The sequence below is a fragment of the Manis pentadactyla genome, chromosome 1, assembly GCF_030020395.1.
Source record: "Manis pentadactyla isolate mManPen7 chromosome 1, mManPen7.hap1, whole genome shotgun sequence".
Taxonomy (NCBI): Eukaryota; Metazoa; Chordata; class Mammalia; order Pholidota; family Manidae; genus Manis; species Manis pentadactyla.
Genome location: NC_080019.1, coordinates 724,379 through 750,587, shown reverse-complemented (window position 1 = coordinate 750,587; position 26,209 = coordinate 724,379). Strand labels below are relative to the sequence as shown.

General features: G+C 43.1%; 2 protein-coding genes across 4 annotated transcripts in view; both read left to right on the top strand.

Annotated features, from left to right (window-relative positions):
- Window positions 1-26,209, top strand: part of LOC130683447 (bromodomain adjacent to zinc finger domain protein 2B-like) — a 307,961-nt gene that overhangs the window by 173,959 nt on the left and 107,793 nt on the right. The window lies entirely within an intron of this gene.
- LOC130683419 (uncharacterized) lies at window positions 7,082-25,553 on the top strand. Of its 3 annotated transcripts, none has more exons than XM_057500816.1 (3): window positions 7,082-7,216; window positions 17,798-17,950; window positions 23,027-25,553. In XM_057500816.1, exon 3 carries the CDS (start codon window positions 23,088-23,090, stop codon window positions 24,405-24,407), a length of 1,320 nt encoding a protein of 439 aa, XP_057356799.1. In that variant the 5' UTR covers window positions 7,082-7,216; window positions 17,798-17,950; window positions 23,027-23,087; the 3' UTR covers window positions 24,408-25,553. The 3 variants fall into 3 exon arrangements, with proteins under 3 accessions (XP_057356799.1, XP_057356746.1, XP_057356769.1); XM_057500763.1 differs by having other exon boundaries at window positions 7,088-7,216; window positions 17,773-17,950; XM_057500786.1 differs by lacking the exon at window positions 7,082-7,216 and having other exon boundaries at window positions 17,332-17,950.

Genomic DNA, 26,209 nt, shown 5'->3' with positions numbered 1-26,209 from the left:
TATGAATTTATTGCCATTGCAGGCTTTAAGTTTGTGGTTACCAAAGGTTTAGGGTTAGCTTCTTTACTGTCTTACTGTCTAACTTAACTCGCTTGTTGAGCTATTATAAACACAATCTGATGATTCTTTATTTCTCTCCCTTCTTATTCCTCCTCCTCCCTTCTTCATATGTTGGGTGTTTTGTTCTGTGCTCTTTTTAGGAGTGCTCCCATCTAGAGCAGTCCCTGTAGGATGCCCTGTAGAGGTGGTTTGTGGGAGGCAAATTCCCTCAACTTTTGCTTGTCTGGGAATTGTTTAATCCCTCCTTCATATTTAAATGATATTCGTGCTGGATACAGTAGTCTTGGTTCGAGGCCCTTCTGTTTCATTGCATTAAGTATATCATGCCATTCTCTTCTGGCCTGTAGGGTTTCTGTTGAGAAGTCTGATGATTGCCTGATGGGTTTTCCTTTGTAGGTAACCTTTTTTTTCTCTCTGGCTGCTTGTAATACTTTGTCCTTGTCTTTGATCTTTGCCATTTTAATTATTATGTGTCTTGGTGTTGCCCTCCTTGGATCCCTTGTCATGGGAGTTCTGTGTACCTCTGTGGTCTGAGAGGCCATTTCTTCCCCTAGTTTGGGGAAATTTTCAGCAATTATTTCTTCAAAGACATTTTCTATCCCCTTTTCTCTCTCTACTTCTTCTGGAATGCCTATGATTCTTATATTATTCCTTTTCGATTGATCACTCAGCTCTCTTAAAATTCTTTCATTCCTGGAGATCCTTTTATCTCTCTCTGCATCAGCTTCTCTGCATTCCTGTTCTCTGTTTTCTAGTCCATTAATGGTCTCTTGCATCTCGTCCATTCTGTTTTGAAGTCCTTCCAGAGCTTGTTTTATTTCTGAATTCTCCTTCCTTAGTTCTTGCATATTTCTCTGCAAGTCCATCAGCATGGTTATGACTTTTGTTTTGAATTCTTTTTCAGGTAGACTGGCTAAATCTATCTCCCCAGATTCCTTCTCAGGGGAAGATGTAGCAGATGCTGAAGCTGTCTGGGTTAGTCTTGTCTGGATCATATTTTTTTGCCTTTTCATGTTGACAGGTGCTATTGACTGTCAGCTGGGAGGGCCAAAATTTTCACTTACTACTGGCCTTTCTTTACTGGGGCAACTGCGACCCCTAGTAGCTTGTGTTGGGTAATTGCGTGTAGAGTGGGTCTTTGTGTCTTGCCTGGCCGGGAGGGAGAAATTTCCCTTTCTGTGGGCGGAATTTGTCTCAGGCTGCTTCTCTGCTTTCGCAGCGCCCGGTGGGGTGATGGATGGGGGGGCTGCTTGACTGTTTGCCTCCGTGAGGGGTCTCAGAGCTGTTGCCCAGGGGGTTAGTGCACCCGGTTTTCCCTGTAATTTCCAGCTGCTGTACTGTGACCTGGGTTTTTTCCGTCAAGCTGTTAAGTCCCTGTCCCTTTAAGACTTTCAAAAAGCCCCCGCTTTTCTTTGTCACAGGGGCATCAGCTTCAGCACCCGCTCAGAGGTCTTACTCCCTGTTCCCCCAGTATCCAGGGCCCCCTGGGCATGTACTGTGTCTGCGCTCTGGCCCGGACGGCTGTGGCTGGGTGTTCGGCAGTCCTGGGCTCCGTCTCACTCCCGCTCTGCCTATTGTTCTCCCGCCGGGAGCTGGGGGGAGGGGCGCTCGGGTCCCGCCGGGCCGGGGCTTGTATCTTACCCCTTTCACCAGTCGCTGGGTTCTCGCTGGTGTAGCTGCAGTCTGGCCACTGTCCTGCGTCTTCTGGTCTCTCTTTTAGGGCTAGTTGAGTTTGTTGTATTTTCAAAAGTATATATGTTTTTGGGAGGAGATTCCCACTGTCCTACTCACGCCGCCATGTTGGCTCCGCCTCTAGGAATTTTTTTATTCTTACACAACACTTCCTTCTTTATGATGCACTTGTAAAGGGCATTATTTTCTTAATCACTGATGGTTGGTTATTAGTGAATACAAGCTCCTGACTTTTGTAAGTTGGTTTGTTATCTTACAAGTTTACTGAATTCATTTTTAGTTCTAACAGGTCTTTGGTGAAGTAGGGCGGGAAATTGGAATTCTAAAATCCCACTGTTTGTACACCAGGTCTTCCCAACATCCAAGGCCCAGTGGCTGCAGGGGATCCTCCCACAGGCCTTCTATGAGCCCTGGACCCCTGCAAGGTGCCATTTGTTTGAACTGGGTGGAAGGGCTTGGCCTCTCTTGACAGGGTGTTATGTCTGCTGTGCTTTTCTTATGGTTATTTTGGAATCTAATATACTTTCCAGCAATTTAGAACATACAGAAAACTTGTAGTGTCAGTACAGATTCACTTTATACTGAATTTCCTAGCATCTCACTTTACCAAAGTTGGCACTTCACACAAAATTTCTGTGGTGTCTACCCCAAACAGGGACACGCTTCCAGGGAAACAACACCTAACTGCAAATGAGGGAAGTATTAGGGTCTCCACATGATAATCCAATGCACAGAACCACCGCAGCTGTCACCCTCCGCTCCAGCTGTGTGCACATGTCTTTCTGTCCTGATGCAGCTTCCTTTTTCTGGAAGTGTTCCCGAGACTTTACCTCAGTTGTTTCCTCTGGGACCTTGAATAAGCAGGATCACAAAATATTTGTCCTTCTTGGAGGGGCGCATTTCCCTGAGCATAATGGCTTTATGGGTCCATCTGTGCAGCAGGTTCTAGGACTCCTTGTTTACTCCACTGTGTAGAGACCACATTTTTTTCATCTGTCTGTTGACACCCGGGTCGTCTCCACCTTTTGGCTGTTGTGAATCATGCAGCTGTAAACAGAGGTGTGCAATATCTACGTCCCTGCTTTCATGTCATTTGTGCAAATGCCCTGAAATGGAATTGCTAATTATATGTTAACTATGCTCGAGTTTTGGGGGACACTCTTCACACACAGTGTTTTCAAATCAGCTTTGGACCATTTTTCTTTATTTCTATATTTGGCAGAATAATGTAGTTTATGTATCAACCCTGTTTTGTTCATCTGTTCATGCCTTGATTGACATTTGAGTTGTTTCTACCTTTTTACTGTGTGAGCAGTTCTGCGAAGAACTCATCGGCCAGTTTCTGTTTGAACAGCATTTTCATTTCTTTGTGGTATTTATCTAGGAGTGGTTCTTTACCCACAATTAGGTAACTGTATTATATATTATGAGGAATTGCCAAGCTGTTGTATAAAAGCTGCATGTTTTATATTTCCACAAGCCAAGGTTAGGGGCTCTAATTCCTATGCATCCTTGGTAACATGTGATTTTGAATTTTCCTGAGTATGGCCAATGCCATGGGCTTGCATTGGGTGGGGGTCACTGTGGTCTAATTTGCATTTCCATAGCAACTAATGCTGTGTGAGACCTCTTCATGTGCTTGTTGAACATTTGTATGTCTTACTTGGAATCTTAACCCACTTTAAACATTTGTCTTGTCTTGTTGCCTTGTACTAGTTTGTGGTGTTTCCTGGGTTACAGGCTCTTTTCAGATGTACAACGTGGAGATATTTCCTTTCATTCTGTGACAGTTTTTCACTTTCTGGTTGGTGACTTTTGACGCAGAAAAGTTTTTAATTTTATGCTCTCTTCTGTAGTTTGTCCTTTGGTGTCACATCTGAGAAATCATGGCTAAATCCAAGGTCATGAACATTTATCCTAATGTTTTCTTCTAGAGTCTGTTTTTTTTAACCTATTATGTAAGCCCTTTGTCTCTTCTGAGTTAATTTTTGTATGTGATATGTGTTAAGGTTTCAGTTTCATTCATCTGCACATGGAAAGCTATTTGCCCAGCCCCGTTTGTAAGGAAGACAATTCTTTCCCTAATTTAATGTTGTCCACCCTTGTCAGAAAACAAGTGACTGTATATGGTTGGGGTCACTTCTGGGCTTTCCACTCAGTTCTGTTGATCTCTGCATACAGTTTCCCTTGAACAATATGGGGGGGGGGTGTTGTGTAGCTGACATCCCACAGTGTCAGAATACACATAAAACATCTCACTCCCCCCAAACTTAAGTATTATCCTAATCTCATTGCTTATTTTGACTGGAAGACTTACCAATAATATAAACAGTTAACACATACTTTGTACATTACACATGTTTTGTGCTGTATTCTAACTGTAAGGTAAGCTAGAAAAAAATCAAGTGTTTCTAATTGTCTTATGTCTTATGTGAGAGGTACCCTCCCTATACCAAGAGGAAATGAAAATCCTTTTCTTTGAAGACAAAGGGACAGAAAGAGGAATCTTAATGAACAGGCCTTGATAAGTTCCCCCTATTTATGACACTATCTCATACTCCTTAACCTGTCATACTTCTCCACAACTGTCCACTCCTTATCAAACCCAGCAGAAAAATGCTCAGGGCCAACTGCTTCTCTGGGTCTTCACTTCCTTGTGAAGTCTCCCATATCACATAAAACCTATTAATAAATGGGCGTGCTTTTCTCTGGTTAATCTTTGTCAGTTTCATTTTCAGGCCCAGCAACCCTAAGAGGGTCAAGAACAACTCCCCCACCCCTTGCAGTGGTCCCAGTTGATACTAAGCACAGCACTCTACAGTGGGCATCATTCTATCATTCAGATGAGGAAATTGAAGCTCCAAGCATTTAGAAGACTGGCCTAAGATAGGGCTTTCAGTCAAGGGGTAAAAACAAAGGATATAGTTCAGATGATAGCAAGAATTATGTTAATATAAGTATGTCCAAAAAATTATTTCTTCTCTGAAATTCAAATTTAACTTGTGTTTCTATGGCAACTTTAGACCAAAGTCCCAGTTCTGGTGTAAGATAGGCATTTTCTCTGAGACCAGGGCTCCTTCCACCACCCCAGGGGAGGGGCCTACACTCTCCACCCAGACCTGCGATTGGACAGTCATAGAAACTGCCTCGGTCAGACCCTCAAATTGCTGTGGAAGCTAATACTTGTCACTACAGCAATATCAGCGTTTTAGTTGGAATTGAATCCATACACCTTGAGGTAAAACATTATAACATTTTAAATAAGTAAACAGTTTTTGTTGTAAATTCTCCTTATCCTAGGATAGCAGAAGCAGAACTTCCTGACCCTCTTTGTGGGATGTGCCACCGTGAACACAGAAATACAACAGAAAACATATTCTGGTCTTTGCCTCATTCGTGATCCTGGGCTCCTAAATCCCTGGGAATTTCCTGGGTAAGAGAGTCTTTTATACTAAGTAGGTGGTTCTGGGTGGGTTCTGCTCGGGTGTCTGACAGGCAGAAAGCCCATGCCATGATTAGAAACTTGGGATTTTCAGCCTCACCCCTCCATTCTCCAGAGAAAGGGGAGGGGATAAAAATTCAGTTACTAATACATCATACAAGTGTCTCAAAATATGGATTTTGGAGAGCTTCCAGGTTGGCAAACACATCCATGTCATGTACTGGGAGGGCGATGGCTTCCAACACCACAGGGAAGAATGAAGCCTTCTGCTGGCCCAAAGCCGATGCCTTCATAATCACAAAGAAGCTGTTAGAAACCATTTCTCATGTGGGGTACACCTGTGACTTCCAGTGATCAAGGCACCAGCTTCACTGGGCAAATCACCATACATTTCACTGTACAAACTGTAGTGAAATGTAATGGATGTACCCCAATTTTCCAAAGCATTCATCTGCTGAAAGACATCCTGATTTCTTTTAAGTTTTTAGCCTTTATGAACAGAGCTATTATGTAAAACTGCATGGTGGCTTTTGTTGGGGCATAGTTTTTCAAAGCAGTTGTAAAAATACTGGCGATGTAATTCTTGAATGTCAAGGTGAGACCTTTTCTTAATTGTAAAATATTTTTAATGGCTAATTTTTGTTTTATGGATTTTTCTATATCTTGAGTACAAATCCTTTATCAGAAATGTATTTTGCAAATATTTTCTTTTAGTTTGTGTCTTGTGTTTGGGTTCTCTGAGCAAGGTCTTTTAGAGTAGAAATTATAACTCTATAAAGCACATGTGATTATTTTTCTTTTGCGGATAGGCCTTTGGTGTTGGGTTCAGCAAGGTTGTGTAGATTTTCTTGCTTTACCTACAAATTTTATAATTTTGCATCTAAAATTTGCCTGTGAAGAATTTTTTTATCAGTGTACCACTAAAAATTTTTTAAAATTAAAGTATTATTGACATACAGTATTATGAAGATTTCACATGAAAGAACACTGCGGTCACTACATCCACCCATATTATCGAGTCCCCTCCATGCCTCATTGCAGTCACTGTCCATCAGTGTAGTAAGATGCTGCAGAGTCACTACTTGTCTTCTCTGTTCTACACTGTCTTCCCTGTGGTCCCCCACACCATGTGTGCCTATCATAATACCACTCAATCCCCTTCTCCCTCCATTCTCACCTGCCCTCCCACACCCCTCCCCTTTGGTAACTGCTAGTCCCTTCTTGGAGTCTGTGAGTCCGCTTCTGTTTTGGTTCTTCATTTTTACTTTGCTGTTATACTCCACAATTGCGGGAAATCATTTGGCATTTGTCTTTCTCCACCTGGCTTATTTCACTGAGCATAATATCTTCCAGCTCCATCTATGTTCTTGCATATGGTAGGATATGTTTATTCTTATGGTTAAGTAGTATTCCATTGTGTTTATGTACCACACCTTCTTTATACATTCATCTCCTGATGGACACTTAGGTTGCTTCCATATCTTGGCTCTTGTAAAAAGTGCTGCATCAAATATAGGGATGCATATGCCTTTTGGAATCTGAGAAACTATATTCTTTGGGTAAATTCCTAAGAGTGGAATTACCGGGTCAAATGGTATTTCTATTTTTATTTTTCTAAGGAACATACCTATGGGGAATTTCGAGTTAATCTTGGTGTAAGTTGTAAAGCCTTTGCCTACTTCATTTCACTCATGTCACTCTCAATCAAAGTGGAGAAGACACAGGAAATTTGTGCCCATTGCGGCTTGAATTTCCAAAGATTTGTGGTTCATCAGTTTAGCCACAAGGGGGCACCACCTTTCCTGAACTGTAAGCGCGCATCCTGCAATGCTCACCGTGACCCACAAGCGGCGCCTCTGCCCTCTTTGTGGACAAGCAGGGCTCATGCGCGGTCAGGACGCAGGCCTTTTCTCCTGGCTCTGACCAGTGCTGGAATTGCTCCGGCTCCCATGCAGCTCCGTGACACCGCTGGCCGCGTCCGCAGGGACAGCTTGGTTTCCTGAGGAGCTGCGGTAGGGAAAGGTAAGGAGAAGCTTTCCGTGCATCTCCTGCTGAGTGCTCTTCTTCAGGGGCCTGGAGAGGAAGGCCTGTGATGGCAAATGGAGTCTTTGAGGAGTCTGAGCCAAGACGGGTGCGGCTGAGTTCAGGGTGTGGCGGGCGGCACTCAGGGAGAGTTCGGGCCCGGGCTGAGACAGGGCTGGGGCGGGTATGTGTTGTCCAGCGCTTCCCAGGGAGCCTGTGTCTCCACGCTGCGTGCCTCGGACCCCGTGCAGTGGGTGGATTGTCCACAGCTGTGGAACACCCTCCGGGCTGCAGGCATCCTTCCTAACAAGGCTCTGAAATGGGAATGGGGGCGGAGGGTACTTGGCTGCTTAAGCGGCTCGCTTACCTGTGCTTCAGCCTTTGCTGAGCACCCAGCAAACAGGGTGGTTTGCCGGGAAGGGTCCCCGTGTTGGGGGTACAACTGGGAGGCCCCCCTGGGCACAGCATGGCGCTGACCCAGCCTGGCTCCCTGAGGGCAGCCCACACCCACGGCCTGCGATCGGGGCCTCGTGAGCCGGTTCTTAATGTCGAGCAGGTTGGGGGATGAAGGGCTCCTGGTGTTCTGTTTCGACTCCCGCTTCTGCTTTGTCGCCACATGGGGTCTCCGTTGCTACAGATCCAGTGTAGTGGGAGGTCAGGGCACGATGCCCAGGCTCTGCTTCCTCATGATGGCTGTGAGGATGGGGTCCTGTGTGGTTCTATCCAGCCTGTAGGGTGTTTGATTCTTTGTGAAGTGTGGTGGAATTTCAATGGGGTGTCCCACGGAGTCTGAAGTTTCCTATTCGTGGAGAGGACTTGTAATAACCAACCCCCCCCCACGCCCCATCCTAGTCTGCAGTGTCCACAGTGTTCAGGTCTCAAGCTTCAAGCCTCCCGCCTCATTGGTTAGGCTTGTCCTTAGGTACTTCATTCTTTATGATGCAGTTGTAAAGGGCATTGTTTTCTTAATGTCTCTTCCTGATGGTTGGTTATTGGTGAACAGAAACAAACAACAACTGTATGTTGATTTTGTATCCTGAAAGATTATTGATTTTATTTTTAGCTGTAACAGGTTTTTGGTGGAGCAGTGTGGAAATTCGAATTTAAAAATCCCAGTGTTCCACTCCAGGTCGTCCCAACACCCAAGCCCAGTGTCTGCAAGGGAATTTTACCACGTGCCTTGTAGTGACTCCCGCAGGCTAAGTAGTGGAAAACTTCAGGTGAACTGAATGGGGAGGTCTTGGCCTCTGTGACTGGGTGTGATGTCTGCTTTGCTTTTCTGGTGCAGGTCTGGCATGGTTGTTCTGCAAAGTAATTTACATTCCAGCAATTTCAAGCACACAGAAAACTTGCAATGTCTGTACAAAGACTCTTTACACTAAATGCCCCATGGTCCCACTTTACCACACCTGCCACTTCACACAAAATTCTCTTGGTCTCTACCCTAAATAGGGACAAGTTTATAGGGAGCCACCACCTGACCCTAAATGAGGGAAGTATTAGTGTCTCCACATGATAATCCAGCGCACAGACCCAGCACAGCTGTTTCCACCTACCCCAGCTGTGTGCAAATGTCTTTCTATTCTGATCACATTTCCTTTTTCTGGAACTGTTCCAGGGACTTTAGTTCAGATGGGCTCTGCCAGATCTCACGTAAGTGGGATCACATAGTATTCATCCTTCTGTGACTGGTGCATTTCACTGAGAAAATTGGCTTTAGGGTCCATCCATGCAGCAGGTGCCAGGATGCCCTTGTTCACTCCATTGTGTGGAGACCACACTTTGTTCATCCATTTGTCTGTGGACACGTGGGTCTTCTCCACCTTTTAACCATTGTGAGTCATGCAGTTGTGAACATATGTGTCCAAATTTCTAAGTCCCTGCTTTTGGCAGATGCCCTGTGGTTTGGGCAGATGCCCTGAAATGGAATTGCTGCTCATATATTAACTGTATGTTCAAGTTTCTGGGGACACCTTCCCCCCCCACACTGTTTTCCAGGAGGCTGTGGACCATTTTCCTTTCTGTATATGGCAGAAAAATGCAGTTTATAGATCAACCCGTTTTTATCCATCCATTCACCCCTTGATGGGCATTTGAGTTGTTTCTGACTTTTTGCTGCGCTGATCAAAGCTGCCAAGAACTCGTGGGCCAGTTTCTGTTTGAACATCATAGTCATTTCTTTGCAGTATTATCTAGGAGTGGGTGTAGAACCACAATTAGGTAATTGCATTTTATCTTTATGAGGAAACACCAAGGTGTTGTACACAGGCTGCACGTTTTACATTTCCACAAGCAAAGGTTAGGGGCTCCAGTTCTTCTGCATCCTTGGTAATGTGTGATTTTCAGTTTTCCTGATTATAGCCATTCCCATGTGTGTGCAGGGAATTCTATGTGACACCTTTCCATGTGCTTGTTGGAGCATTTGTATGTCTTGGAGTCTCTCATCCATTTAAAAAGTTGGGATGTTGTCTTGTTGCACTGTACAAGTTCATGGTGTATTCTGGATAACAGGCTCTTGTCAGATGTACAGTGTGCAGATATTTTCTTCTATTCCACGACATTTTTCACTTCTTGGTTGGAATCTTTTGATGCAGAAAAGATTTTAATTTGGAGGAAATTAATTTATTCTTTCTCTTGTTGCTTGTACTTTGGTTTCAGATCTGAGAAACCATAGCTAAATCCAAGGTCATAAACATTTATCCCCATGTTTTACCTATTACATGTAAGCCGTTATGTATTTTGAGTTAATTTTTGTATGTGATATGAGTTAGGATTCATTTTCATTCTTCTGCATGTGGACAGCTGTTTGCCAAGCACCATTTACTGGAAAGACACTTTCTCGATGAGTTAATGTTGTCCACCCTTGTCAGAAATCAACTGGACATTGGTGGTTAGGGCCATTTCTGGGCTTTCCATTCAGGTACGTTGATCTGTATATACAGTCGACCCTTGAACAACATGGGGGTTAGTGGTGCTGACACCCCCACAGAATCACAATCTACATAAAACATCTGACTCTGCCAAAACTTTGTTATCCTAAAACTGATTGCCTGTTTTGACTGGAAGCCTTACCAATAATATAAACAATCGATTAACAATATTTTGTATATTATACCTATTATGTGCTATATTCTTATAGTAAAGTAAGCTAGAGAAACGGAAATGTTTCAAATTGTTGACTTAACATTTTCCCAATATATTTGTGGGGAAAAGTCAGTTTAAGTGGACCTGTGGAGTTCACATGCCTACTGTGCAAGGGTCAACTGTGTATCATTATGACAGTGTCACAGTGTTTCATTTACTGCTCACTTTGTACTAGGATTTGATTTTGGGAAGACTGTGCCTCCAGCTTTGATTTTCTTTATCAAGATTCTGCTCAAGGGCTCATTGTGGTCCCTTGCAATTTAATATGTGACAAGATCAGCTGGAGCAATTCTTAGCAAAAAGCTTTGGGAATTTTCATAGGAACCACATTGAGTCTGTAGGGTGCATTTGTGCCATTGCCATCTTAGAGATATTAAGTCTGCCATCACCACAGCAGGACCTTACATTTATTTAGCTTTTCTTTATTTTTCCTATTATCAATGTTTTATAATTTTAAATGCATAATACTTGCACTTAAATTAAGTCTGTTCCCATGTTTATTATTAATGTTGACATTATTTAGTAGAGAATTAAAAAATTCCTTTTGTGATTATTCATTGCTAATGTATACAAGGAAAACATGTTTGTGTAATGTTCTTTTTCCTTGTAACTACGCTTAGTTAATTTAGAAGCTTACATTTGGAATTTAAGGGTTCAGAGCTTTGGGATTTAATAATTTAGATATTTAGGATTAAAATAATACTGCCTAATATTTAATAAATGTAGGATTGGAACACAGTGAAGAGTAGGGTTTGTCGTAAGGGTTTTGTTTGAAATAAGACAATAGGAAGAGAAGGGGTTAGAACTATGGGTAGGGTACAGGAATGGGTTAGTGTTAGGGTTAGGGTAATGTGATAGAGTGAGGCTATCAAATACAGCTAGGAGGCTTCAAACAAATTCCAGCCCTTTTCGACATCTTCCTCAGACTTTGCAGGCATGAAAGTGGTCTCATGCTGCCTGGTAGTTCTGCTGGGTTCAGAATCCTAGGTGGGAAATCTTTCTGGCCACCCAGCTTTATTATCATCTGCTCTTCAGTGCTGCAGTGGACAAGTCTGAGGTCATTTTCCTTGATCTTTTGCATGTTTTTGTCATTTTCTTCTGTGCTTGTATTTTAGGTCTCTTACTCATGTTTATCCTAGAAATTGTTGGTGAATTAGCCACAATGTAAACTATTTTTCCTTCATTGAGTTGAGTGCTCAGTGGGTCTTTATAACCTAAGATTATGTGGTTGAGTTATTGAATATGTTCTTACAGTATTTCCTTTGAAGATTTTCTCCTGTTTCCCTTTTTTTTGACTGCATATTAATTTTTGTATAAAACTTTTTAACATTGATTTTCCAGTGTTCTTACCTTTTTCTCTGTATTGTCCACTTCTCTAACTTTTTGTTCTCCTTTCCATGAGATTTCTTTAACTAAGCTTTATATCCTTACCTTGAATTTTTTGTTTCTTTTCCATTCTTCCTGATTTTTTTTCATTTAATAGTAGGCTCTTATGAGATGAATGCAGTATCTTAGCTCAACGGAGATATTAAGTATGATTTCTTTGAAGTTTTCTTCTTTTACCAGTATTGTCTGTTTCTACTATTATACTTTTTTTCACGTTATTTTGGTCTTTTGTCCTAATTATCTTGGTCTTACTCAGATGTTTGGTGATCCTTCTCTTTCGCTTATGTAAGAGGTGAAGCACTGGTGATCTATCAAGAAATGGAGTGTGCCCATTTGTGACACGTGCGCCTCTATGTCTGCGGGCTTGTTTTCTGCCGGACTTTGTAGGGTGACTGGGTCCCCAGGTGGCGTTCTCATTGCAGATACTGATAGTTTATCTGTAAGTCTTTTCAGTAGATGGTTAATTTTCCCAGAGGACGGCCCCTCGGTCTCTTGTTTTGGGAGTATCAGCCCAGATACTGGAGCTCTTGACCTGTGTGGAGAGAGTTCCTGTAGGCCTGGAGGATCTCATGCTCTGACATGCACATGTTTACTTTCTAATCTTGTTTTCACCCCTATTTTCTTCACTGCTGGTGTTACAATTTTGTTGCTCTACAACAAAGGGGACAGTGGACTATCCTTGGAGTCTAACTACACCTTGTACAGGCTTTTAAATGGTCTCCCTGTTTCTGCTTTTGCCACACGCCACCTTTACAGGTGGTCCCTGCAGCCTGTTTATGTTGATGCTGCCTCCTCAGATACGGAGGTTTGGCCATCCTCTGTGTCTCACATCCCTCACCATTTCAACATACATTTTGCATATGTTGTGGTGCAGGGATCTAGATGTCCCCTAGTTTTAATTTAAAAAAATGGAGTTCAATTTTTTTAAAAGGCTTGTTCTGTTGACTATTCAAGAAAATAAACGTGGTAGAGACATCTTTGCTCTATCATCATAAAAGTAGAAGCCCTTTGAACAGAGGAATTTCAAAGCCTTTTGAGTAGAGAAATGTTTTGAATGAATAAGAGAATGTAATGTTATGAAAGTTCTCTGTCCTTACTTTCACCTCTTTGTGACACTCTAAATCTCTGTGCATCTTTGCCCTACAGTATCTGTGGGAGTTTGTACAGATAGACTGGAAGCTGGTTAGAGGGTTTCATATTGACCAAACTGTGCCAAATAAATGGCATATTTTCGGCTTGGGTAATGTTAGACCCATAATGCTGGGGTGTACACTCTGTCCTTACTCTGTTGTGGCATGAGTTTGGAAGACAGTGTCTGCTCTGATCAAGGTCAAGCAGGTTTGAGACAAAAGCAAAAGGCTTAGAGGGCAGCTACCCATGGCCTCATTCATTCCACCTTCTTTTGTACAGCTTGCTTAACCCATGATGCTCTATGACTAGTCTTATCTGGTGATAATGTATTTAAACCTACCGCATCGCAAGTTACAGGATCCAGTGAGCATGAAGACTCTGTTTCCTGGAACTGTTTGGAAACTTATGTATTTTAAACAAATGAGTTAGGCCTGCAGACATAAATGGCTGCTAAGCTCCTTGGTATCCAGTGTGGAAAATTGCCTTCTCTCTGTCCTCAGCATTTGAATATGCTGCCTATTGGGAGGAATTCTCCACTGAAAAGAAGCTCCCTGGCATGCCCAGTCAGTTCTTCCCACCCCAGAATCTGAACACTGAGGGAACAGTACAGAAACAGAGGACCAGTTGGAGGTGGTAGTAAGTGCACAGGGGTGATGGGCTGATCCTGGGGTAAGGTCAGGTGTGTTCTTGGGTACAGTCATGGAAATTCATTCTAAGTAAACTGGTCCTCTGCCTTTAGTGTGAATTCTGTGAGCTCCTACTGTACCGCCATGGTTTCCTATCCCTTTTAAGTTGCCAGTGTTCATTTCTGTTGTTTGTAGTTAAGAACCGGATTGGCACAGACTGGTTGTTCTGGGTATTTCCCTCTGGTGTCCCACCGTGAGCTAGATTTCTCTCTTGAAATGGGGTGCCAACACTTAGTCTTTTCTGAGAAGCTTTAGTGTCTGATTTGGACTTTAGGAAACTCAGGTCCTCATGTTCAAGGTTTTTAAACTTTGTTGTTTCTCTGTGGAACTCGCATGTGTGGAATGCACCAGAAATGAAAACACACACATCTACTTCAGAAAAGGAGAATATTTGCTCCCCTTTCATTTCTTGTCTTATCTTTACAGGGAAAAAATGATGTGTGTTTCATTAAATATTTTTTTAATTTTGTTTTTCATTGAAAATTTTTCTTGTGGTTAAAACATATTACAGAATTTACTATCTTAACTGCTTTTAATTGTACATTTCAGTAATGTTAAGTTATTCACATTGTAAAACACATTTCCAGAATTTTTTCATGTAAGTGTTGTACGATCATAAAGAGAGGATGGCTCAGTTGAGAGAAAGAAGACTGTTTTTATAGAAGAATAACCTTTTATCCATTTTCCATGAAGCAAGTTAAAAGATTATTTATCTTTTAAAACTTTTGAATTTTTGTAATTTTAGATGATACTTGTGGAGTATTAATTTTGTACCTAAACATTAGTTATATTGGTAACCAAATAAGTTTATATAAAAGTTTCCTTATGTAAGTAATGATTTGGGGCCAACTGTGACAGCATTTCCCCTTTTTACTTTGTTAATTGGATCCTGAAGTAGACTGGAGATGGTTGCAGCTGGTCTTGAGGAGGTGCAGAAAGGCTCATTAGCCAGCAATGGTTCATTGTGGCATCTTTTCTTTTCTTTTCCATGAATGGAGACAAGATGTATTAGCATCTTCTAACCACTGGTGGAGACTCAGAAGTGCACCACAAAATCTCCTACGTTTTATGAAGCTGTGTTGTTCCCATGTGAAGGGTTTATGTAAGACTTTTGGGAAGATCATAGTGAGGGATATATTTAGAGTATTTGGGGTTGTCTTTTGAAGCATGAGGAACCAACTCTCTTAATTAGAAGATTTCAAATCCCTGATTCATACTTAGATTATACAAAAGAAAGAGTTATTCATATGTATGTGTGTCACACACACACATACCCACACATAAATATATGAAATGCTGTTTAGACAACGGTCTCACAGGAAGTTGTTAGAAAGAGTTATTTAAAGTTTTCAAACTGAACTGGTTACTCAGTGGTCTTTTTGTCATTATTTCTTTTTCCCAGCACTAAAATGAATATGAAAGCAGTGAATATTAGAAAAATGAGAATGAGAAAGTAGAGTGGGAGTAATCAGTTTTATCTTTCAAGAAAGACAGCAAACATTTGGTCTATGTGTTTTTTTAAATATTAAGATATTACTGATATACTCTCTTATGAAGGTTTCACATGAAAAACAGTGATTGTTTACTACAATCACCCATATTATTGAGTCCGCCTATACATCTTTTTTTTTGGATCATACTGTATATACCATTTTGTGTCCTCCTTTGTTGTCTAACAAAAATAGTTTCCAAATACAGGTAACTTATTTTTAGATACATGTCATTCCTTTAAAGGATTATTATCGTTAATGTAATCATTTCTCTGCTATGGGCTATTTTTTTTGTTACTAGCCATATTAGTTTGCAACTGGCAAGCTATTCCAAAGAGTTTGTAAATTGAATGTTATTTTAGAAAGTACATTTTCATATTAGGCTATTTCACTATTTGTTTTAGTCCTTTGTCAAAAACAAAAATACTTTGGGGCATTCTGTTGTCAGGCTATGATGGGTTATGTTGGTGGCACCGGATGAGTTCAAGGTCAAGAAATAGTCAATTGGTGAAATGGAAACTAGGAAAAGTTAAGATGATTATTATCTGTGTTGCTGGCAAAACCATAATTGTTTTCCTCAGGGCCTAGGACTTCCCAAAGTCACAGAATAAAGATAGCTCTCTGCCCAGAGCGTTAATTTGACTTGAGGATTTTGAATACACTGTGGAACATAACAAGTTTTAGTAGCAAGACAAACACTGATATATTGTGGGGCAGGATGCCTTGACTGATTTCCCTGAATGTTTAAGATTAAAATGCCATATTCAATTTAAGAAATTTAAGATTTAAGAAATTTTACATTAGAAGGGCTACTTCAAAGTATATACTCCAGTCCCCTATATCCTGAGTTGGGCCATTTGATGAATACTTTAGACTTTGTGTGCCACATAGTTCTCTCCTGCATATTCTGTTTGGTTGTTTTGTTTTGGTTTCTAACCCTTTAAAAATGACAACAGCACACTTGCTCACAGGCCCTTCCATTGCTAACACCTGCTGTAGACAGTCCATTCACATTTCCTGCTACCTCCTGGGGCTCCTCAGTGATCACACTTGAGAAACACAGGCTTTGCTGTTCCCAAACTCTCCTTCATGAAAATTAAGCATATATTTAGGCAGAAAGGAAAAGAATGTAGTAATGGACAGAAATTTTGACGTATGTTGAAGCCCAACTGCTGCAGCAGTTATGTGCTAATAGCTGTTCAGAGACAAAAAGGGAAGCTAAAGTTCCAAATTTCATTGTTGTTCACAGGAGATTTTGCTCTCTCTTTAAAATGTAGACATTATTAATATAGGGTTAATGGCTACATCTACAGAGTTAAGCCCTGCAAGTAGCCCCACCCCATTTGCCTCACGTCATTACCCAGTTGGTTGCCAAATTCTGTCTTTTCACCTCCTGCATAAGTCGGTACTGTTTCTGTCTCAAAACCCAATCTGAGCAGGCCTTGTTGTTGATCTTCCTCTAATTGACCAGGACTCTCATTATTTCTCTCTCCCCCATGCCCAGAAAACCTTATTACTCTTAGGACATTTATTATCTTGGAGTGTTTTTGTTCGTTTCTTTGCCTTCATCTAGGCTCTGAGTACCTTGTGCTTCTGCTCAGCTGGCTCTGTGGTGTCTTTACTGTAGTGTCTGTCACCTGTTGTGATGCTAGGAACACAGAACATACTCAACAAAAATTGTTATGTGAAGGGGCAATAGCTACAGGTGTTTTCAGCTGAGTGTGTGTAACCAGTTCTTTTGGGTCTTGCCTCATGCAGCATTTGCACTCTTGTTCTAATAGCAGAGCCAAGTGTCTCCAAAGCAAGCTTACTAAACCTTCTGGTTTTTATGATGAAATCTGTTTGGGAAATTGCCTCAATTAGAAGCTCGCATATCCTGCAGTTAATATTTTCTTAGGAAATTTGATCTGAATTTAAAAATAAGTATTATTCTGTCTAAAACATCACTTACCTAATCAAGGAGTTCTTCACTTGTCTTACCTTCTCTCCGAATGTTTAATCTTCCATTTTCACTTTACTGAGATGTCTGCCACAGTGTTCTACAGTGATGAGGATCTGGGGCATGTCTTCCTTAAAAACAATGCCTTGTGCTGTGAATATTGAAAGGCCACCCCGGTTTTGCTTCCAGCCATTTATCTTAAGTAATCCAAACCGGTGATTTTCTTTCCATTAAAATTTTTGTCTCATTCTTAACCTTAGGCATCAAAGTTAATGAAAAGGAAACAGAACGCTTAAGTTACTAGGGCCATGTTAATGCCAATGTTCAGACAGTAAAGCCTGTTGACAGGAGGGTCAAAGGTAAAGAGTAAGTTTTCCTCTGCCCCTATTTTCATGTGACCTTTCCCAGGTCAGCAGGATATATCTTCTTTATGAGGTTCTGCTTGCAGTTTTATGATCACCCTGTCCCTCATACTAGTGTTTACATTCCTTGATTTTATATTTGGACAGTGTTGGTAGCCATACCTGCCGCACCCAAAAATGGCGCCCAGCTTGAGAAAAGGTTGTAGGTAAAACAAAGACTACTTCTGGATAATCCCGCCACTTCCTGGCCGCATACCACATGCTAATTAGACCTTCACCTACTAGCCAATTGGCGTATCGTAGCAGCTATGCTAATGAAGCATCACAGGCAGCGCGCAATCAGCTTGGAGCATGAGAGCTATATAGCTAGCCCAGTCTTTTCCTTTGGGTCCTTCCCCTGATGATTGTATCACAAAAGAGCTGAAGATTAAAGCTTTCTGCAGAAGAATCCTGCTGTTGTTGCGTGCTGTTCTTGCTGGCGAGGACGGGGCGCGCGACAAGTGGTGCCGAAACCCGGGAACCAGAACATCACCGGCACCGGGAGGACCCTTCAGACATCTGGAGAAGATTCAGAACTGCAGAGATAGCCCGGAGAGGTAAGTTCCGAGAGACGCGCTTTTAAGGGAGGTGGCTGATGGTTCTCTGTAAATAAAGAGGCACCATGGGAAACGCACCATCGTTAGTCTCAGCATTACAGGCAGTTCTCAAAGAGCGAAATTTGAAGGTCTCCACCAAAGTTTTAGGATCATTTGTAAAAGAAGTAGACTGTGTTGCCCCCTGGTTTATCTGTTCAGGGTCCCTCTCCATCCCGAGCTGGGACAAGTTAGGGAAAGATCTTGATAGAGAGGAAGAAGAGGGACACTTGAGAGGAGGCACTAGACCACTATGGAAATTAATTAGGGCCTGCCTGCAGGATGAAAAATGTGAAGAGGTGATAAAAGCAGGTCAGAGAGCCTTGTCAGACATACAAGAAAGCATGTCAGAAACGGAACGGGAGACAGAGCTAGCTCGCGGCCGAAAGAGGACCGCTAAAACGAAAGTTAAGAAACCCCAGAGTGAGGGAGAGAGCCCGTCTAGGGCAAAAGCGAAAGAGCCCCGAGAAGCAGGTGACGACCGCCTCGGAGAAAATAGCAAATACCACTGGAAAGAGTTGAGAGAGCTCCAACTTTCCAATAACGAATCAGAGGATGAGTTAATATCCTCGGAGGAGGAAGAAGAGACTAAAAAAGCGAAAGACGGAAGTAAGGGAACCAGCAAGACGGAGAGACAGTCTAAAGAGAAAGTAAAACCAGGGCGCTCCTCATCGCCCTCTGCCCCGCCGCCATATGCGAGCGGCGCGCATTCCTTTTGTGCTCCAGAAGATTTAAGAGCAATTAGACAGATGTTCCCCGTAATAGAGGACAATGCAGGGGTACGTGCCCATCAACCCCTTACCCATAAAGAGGTTAAAGACCTCGCAGAGGCTGTTCGGACCTATGGAGTCAGTGCTAATTACACCCTAGCGCAGATTGAAAGGCTGGCGGAATCAGCTATGACACCCTCAGACTGGCAATATGTAGCAAAAGCTTGTCTTTCTAGCATGGGACAGTATATAGAGTGGAAGGCACTAAGGCATGATATAAGCATGACCCAGGCGTGTGATAACGCTGCTGCGGGGGAACCCACGTGTCATTGGTCCTATGATATGTTGACAGGCCAGGGACAGTGGGTAGCCAACCAGACCGCTTTTCCTGTACCGTTATACACACAGATAAATGCGTGTGCTACTAAGGCATGGAAGGCCCTCACTAACAAAGGACAAGTGTCAGGTAATTTAACAAAAATACTTCAGGGACCAAGCGAGCCATTCTCAGACTTCGTCACTCGCATGATGGAAGCTGCAGGCCGAGTGTTTGGAGATCAAGAACAGGCCATGCCCCTTGTCCAACAACTTGTGTTTGAACAGTGCACCAGAGAATGCAGACAGGCAATTACCTCCTGGAAACAGAAAGGATTGACTGCTTGGCTGAAAGCTTGCAGGGAGATAGGAGGGCCCCTCACCAATGCAGGCCTAGCCGCCGCTATATTGCAAAGCTATAAACAAGCAAAAACCCTTAATGGGAATGTTAAGTGTTTTCAATGTGGACAACTAGGTCACATGAAGAGAGACTGTAGAGGCCCAAACTTCGAACAGACGGCCCAGAAAACCCCTGGAGTGTGCCCAAGATGTAAGAAGGGCAGGCATTGGGCTAAAGAATGCTGATCTGTCAAGGACATAGATGGCAAATCTTTAGAGCCGCCAAAAAACTCCCAGAGGGGCCCTCGCCGCCAGGGCCCGCAAATATATGGGGCAGCCAGCACACCAGTGTCCTTCAGGAGCAGCACAGCCCCCCAAGGAGAGCTACTCCAGGTTCAGCAGGATTGGACAACCGTGCCACCACCAGAATAGTGTTAACTCCACAGATGGGAGTTCAACCCATCCCCTCAGACTTTAAAGGCCCCTTACCACCAGATACAGTAGGGTTGCTCTTGGGGCGCTCTTCTGCTACCTTGAGAGGCCTTGTAGTTCACCCCGGGGTTATTGATCAAGACTATGAAGGACAGGTAAAAATCATGTGTTCAGCCCCCAGAGGAATTTACCCTATCTCCCCTGGGGATCGCATTGCCCAACTTTTAGTTTTGCCTAGTTTCCATGCCAAGTATTCAGCTGCCACAGATAAGAGAGGAGAAAAAGGTTTTGGTTCTTCTGATTACAGTTCAGCCTTTATAGCGCTAGACCTGGCAGATAGACCTAAATTGACCCTTACTGTAGAGGGAAAGAGTTTTGAAGGGATTTTAGACACTGGAGCAGATAAAAGTATCATCTCCGCCACCTGGTGGCCTTCGAAGTGGCCAGTAATCCAGTCTTCTCACTCTCTACAAGGCCTAGGGTATGAAGCTAGCCCCACCATTAGCGCCAGACCATTAAAATGGCGGGCGCCTGAGGGGCAAGAAGGTACAGTTACCCCTTATGTGCTCCCCCTACCGGTCAATTTATGGGGAAGAGATGTGATGCAAGTATTGGGACTGAAACTCATTAATGAATACTCCTCCCGTGCCCAAAGCATAATGATGGATATGGGATATATCCCTGGTAAAGGTCTAGGGAAGCACCAACAGGGACGTACAGAGCCTATCCTTCCCAAAGTAAAAAATGACCGTCATGGCCTGGGTTTTTCCTAGGGGCCATTGAAGACGCCATGCCCATACCTTGGCTTACAGAGGCCATATGGGTTCCTCAGTGGCCCCTATCCTCTGAGAAATTAGAAGCAGCTCACCATTTAGTACAAGAACAGCTCCAATTAGGACATTTAGAGCCCTCTGTATCTCCATGGAATACGCCCATATTTATGATCAGAAAAAAGTCAGGAGCATGGAGATTGCTTCATGACTTGAGAGCAGTAAATGCTCAAATGAGGCTATTTGGACCTGTCCAGCGAGGACTGCCACTTCTCTCTGCTCTACCCAAAGAGTGGAAAGTAATCATAATAGACATCAAAGATTGTTTCTTCTCCATACACCTAAACACCAAAGATAGAGAAAGGTTTGCTTTCACCCTGCCAGCTATTAATCATGAGCAACCAGACGCCAGATTTCAGTGGAAAGTCCTCCCTCAAGGGATGGCAAATAGCCCCACCTTATGTCAACTGTATGTTCAACAAGCGCTAGCACCAGTCCGCGAAAACTACCCCAAACTAAAAATCATTCACTATATGGATGATATCCTTCTCTGCTCCCCACAATCAGCAGAAGTAGAAGAGGCCTATGTAAAGCTCACTAAATCCCTAGAGACTTGGGGACTGAATATAGCCAGTGAGAAGGTCCAAAAATCTAGTGTTAGCAAATTCCTAGGAGCCACCATTTATACAGATGTAATTTGCCCCCAAAAGCTTGAGATAAGACATGATCAGCTGCGAACTTTGAATGATTTCCAGAAACTCCTAGGAGACATTAATTGGTTGCGGCCATTTTTAAAGATACCTACCACTGACTTGAAACCACTGTTTAAAATCCTAGAAGGAGGCTCACAACTAACATCTCCGCACTCCCTTACACCTGAGGCAGTGCAGGCTATCCATAAGGTAGAACAGGCCTTAATGACAGCACAATTGAATAGGATACAATTAAATGAACCTTTTGAATTATGCATTCTTCCTACTCCGGGACTGCCAACAGCAGTCTTGTGGCAGCAAGGACCACTGATCTGGATCCATCCCCAGGCCTCTCAGGCTAGAACAATAGAATATTACCCTGCTACCATAGCCAATCTCGCTCTAAAGGGAATAAAAACCTCAGTCACACATTTTGGAAAAGCTCCAAATACAATCATAACACCCTACAACAAAGAGCAAATACAAACATTATGCGCTATGAATGACGATTGGGCAATACTTGCTTACAGCTTTTCAGGAACATTTGATAATCATTTCCCTAAGCATCCTCTCCTTAATTTTGCTAAAGCTCATCCTTTAGTATTCCCTCGAATCATTAGCCACACCCCGTTGCCGCACGGGGACACAGTCTATACAGATGGATCCAAGACAGGTACAGGTGCCTATGTCCATAACGGCAATATTGTGACAAAAAAGTATACACCCAATACTCCACAAATAGTAGAGTGCTACATAGTTTTGGAAGTACTGCAAACCTTTCATGGACCTTTAAATATTGTGTCAGATTCTAGCTATGTTGTCAATGCCGTTAATTCCCTAGAAGTAGCAGGACTGATCAAGGCATCCAGTTCAGTAGCTACCCTGTTCAAACAAATACAATCACAATTATTCCTTAGACGCTCTCCTTTATATATGACTCACATTAGAGCACATTCAGGCCTTCCCGGGCCTATGGCCCAAGGCAACCACTTAGCAGATCTTGCAACTAGAAGCATAGCTTTCCCTCTGCTAGACCCTGTCGCCACAGCTTCAAAATTCCACTCACAATTCCATGTCACTGCTGAAACACTGCGCAAGAGGTTTCGCATAACCAGAGAAGAAGCTAGGAACATTGTTCTTAGCTGCCAACACTGCTGTAGTTTTCTTCCCACACCTCATGTTGGGATCAATCCTAGAGGTATTAAGCCTTTACAGGTTTGGCAAATGGACGTAACACATATTTCTTCCTTTGGGAAGCTGAAATATGTACATGTATCTGTAGATACTTGTTCGGGAGTCATATTTGCCTCCCCATTGTCTGGAGAGAAAGTTTCCCATGTCATTCACCACTGTCTTGAGGCTTGGAGCGCATGGGGGTTGCCCAAAATCCTCAAAACTGACAATGGTCCCGCCTATACTTCTGCCAAATTTGCTCAATTTTGTCATCACATGGGGATTAAACATATCACTGGTCTTCCTTACAACCCACAGGGTCAAGGGATTGTGGAGCGCGCAAACCGCACTCTCAAATCCTATCTAATTAAACAAAAAGGGGGAATTGAGGACATACCCCCCACACCCAAAACAGCTATAGCCCTAGCACTCTTCACTCTTAATTTTTTGAACCTGGATGTTCAAGGCCATACAGCAGCGGACCGCCATAATCAGTGGCCAAAAGACCCACAAGAACTGGTAAAATGGAAGGATGTATTATCTAACCAATGGAAAGGCCCGGATCCAATTATAATAAGATCCAGGGGAGCTGTATATATTTTCCCCCAGGGTGAAGAAAACCCCTTCTGGATCCCAGAGCGCCTGACAAGGAAGGTCCTGGACAAAGGAGATGACTTCTCTGTGCCTACTGATCCTGCTCTCATCGCTGGGAACCCCGATTCAGGGAGTACTGAGATGGGGAATATTGTCTGCCTTCCCTAAGCCTATACCAGTCCGCTATAACGCAGCAGTTTTTCCACGCTTTTTCACTACCAACTCTAGCATTAACTTGCCCTATTTAGCCCTAGACACAGTGACAGAGCCTTTGGGAGAAAACCGGACCTTTGTTACCAAAGGGACATTATGCTTCACCATTAATTCGAATTGTACAAACTGCATCTCCTTAAAGCAGAGAGTATACGGCTGGTATGATCCTAAAATATCCCCCTATTCTACTTTTGAAGTTATTTGGCTTAATGGTACCTTTGCCCGGCCTCACCCTCTTACTACAACCCACTGCTATGGAACCTCTAGCTCTAACAGACCTAAGCCTCCGCATTGCCATAAACCCTATCAGCCTAGGTATGCACCCCAGTGCCGGGGAGATTATGAAGGAGACACATGGCCTTGGACTGATTGTCAATCCCATATAGCTACATGGATAGACGAAGATCAACATTTCTCCCTCTCACCAGATATGTCTAGAGAGATCCTATGGAAAACCCAAGGAGAATCTGTTATTTCCCAAGACGTGTCGCTTAACCCATTCCATAAATGGATGTTATGTGGGACTAATGGGTCATGCTCTGACATTTCCTCCCTTAGCTTTATTTTAGGAGGAAATAGAAGTTCAGGATATGTTTCACTCCAATTCAAATTTTTCAACCAGACTAGGACATCTAATACTCCAGGATGCAATTGTACGAGCTGCGCCGGCACTCAAAATCTCAACGCTAGCCTAGTGCAGTGTTTCGATAGTAGCCTTCGCCTTCCATATCGCATGTATCGCTTGTATCAAATCATCAATAACACCGCCCCTAAGACAGTCCCGCCTACCCCTGTCTGTCTCTATCCCCCGTTCCTGTTTATTCTGTCCAATTATAGTTTTGATCTGTGTTCCAATTCCACCTGCTTTTTATCACAATGTTGGGATGCACGTAAGTATACCAATGCCTTAGTAGCCCGAATTCCTCGCTGGGTCCCTGTCCCAGTTGATGCTCCTAACTCCATGACCCTGTTCCGTGAAAGACGCGACTTTGGCATCACTGCCGCCATAGTAACCATCGTGTCTGTGGCTGCGGTGGCCGCCACTGCCGCCGCAATAGCTTTGGACACCTCTATTAAAACAGCTACTGAACTTAATAACCTTGCAGAATCAGTGTCTTCTGCCCTTGACCGTCAGTCTACTCTTGATGGCAAACTGAAGGGAGGAATAATGGTCCTCAATTAGCGAGTAGATCTAGTAGAAGAACAGATCGATGTGCTGTGGCAATTGGCCCAATTAGGTTGTGAGCAAAAATTTCGTGCTCTCTGCATTACCAGCGTTCAATATGAAAACTTTACGTGAGCAGCTAATCTGTCCCAAGGCCTATCTCGGTATCTTTCAGGAAACTGGTCCCAAGATTTTGAAGGAGCATTAGAAGAGCTACGGCGAGAGATAATCCACATCAACTCTACCAGAATAGATATCTCCGTGGCAGAAGGACTCTCTTCCTGGTTCCACAGAGCTCTCTCCCATGTTAAAGAGTGGGCGGGCATTGCTGGGATGGGTGTATTCATGCTTGGAGGTCTCATGCTCCTATTCTGGTTGTTGTGCAAGCTCAAAGCCCAACAATGGCAAGATAAGGTGGTAATTGCTCAAGCCTTGATGGCAGTAGAAATGGGCGCCTCTCCCCAAGTATGGCTCAACATACTCAAGAAAGAAGCGCAACTTTAGGTTAAGGTAGCCCTTGCACCCTGAGCCCTTGTGGCATTGCACCAGGTTAAGGTACCTGTTCGCTCACCCAAAGCTTCTCATAACTCGGTGCAAGAGGGTCATTGCACAGGCCCAGGCCCTTTGTACCGGGCGGTCCCAACGTCAGCTAGAGGGTGCGAGGCACTGCACTGCAAGAGGTCACGGGCCCCTCGGAGAGACATGCCTGATTGCATAGGGGTGGATGTCTACAAACCCCTCTCCGAAAATAAGACATCAGATGTTTCTGGAGATCAGGCCTCTATCTCCACCTCAGCTGACAAGTTCCGCCCTGAGTTTCAACTAAACAAAAAAGGGGGAGATGTTGGTAGCCATACCTGCCGCACCCAAAAATGGCGCCCAGCTTGAGAAAAGGTTGTAGGTAAAACAAAGACTACTTCTGGATAATCCCGCCACTTCCTGGCCGCATACCACATGCTAATTAGACCTTCACCTACTAGCCAATTGGCGTATCGTAGCAGCTATGCTAATGAAGCATCACAGGCAGCGCGCAATCAGCTTGGAGCATGAGAGCTATATAGCTAGCCCAGTCTTTTCCTTTGGGTCCTTCCCCTGATGATTGTATCACAAAAGAGCTGAAGATTAAAGCTTTCTGCAGAAGAATCCTGCTGTTGTTGCGTGCTGTTCTTGCCAGCGAGGACGGGGCGCGCGACAGGACAGTATTTACTTCTTTCTTTAAAAGATGACAAATTTGCATTCTTAGAACTTCTCTCACCTCAGCCATTTGATTTATACATGCAAAATTGCTAGTTTTTAAGTCTCATTCTCTTCTGTAACTGTAATAACTATTATTAAGTAAAAATACAATACATGTTATATTTGTATTGTTTTAGACATGTAAATACTCTTCTCTACAGAGCTGTTCAGTTGTGTGAGCAGTGAGAGGAGGGCAAATAATCCTATTTTACCAAATTACTGTGGTTTAAGAACGACATAAATGTCAATAGCCAAGAGATTATCTTTCTTAATTGATTTTTTTCTTTCCACTTACTCCTCTGATATGTCTTAAAATTTTATTGCTGGTTTCTTTTCCTGTTAATCACAAGAAAACTTTTCCCATGCAATTTCATTTGGTGCTTGTAGACACACCTGCTTACTCTTCCATCTTGTACCAGTAGGGTTTGAATTGTGAATTTAAAATCCTCAGCAGCATACTCTTTTTTCTTGTATTTGGCATAAAAATTGTTGAATGAAACTGTTTGAGACAACTGCATCGCACATATCCTACCAGGATAAGAACTGCCAACTGTGTTTTCCTTCTATACTCAGATTCCCTAAAA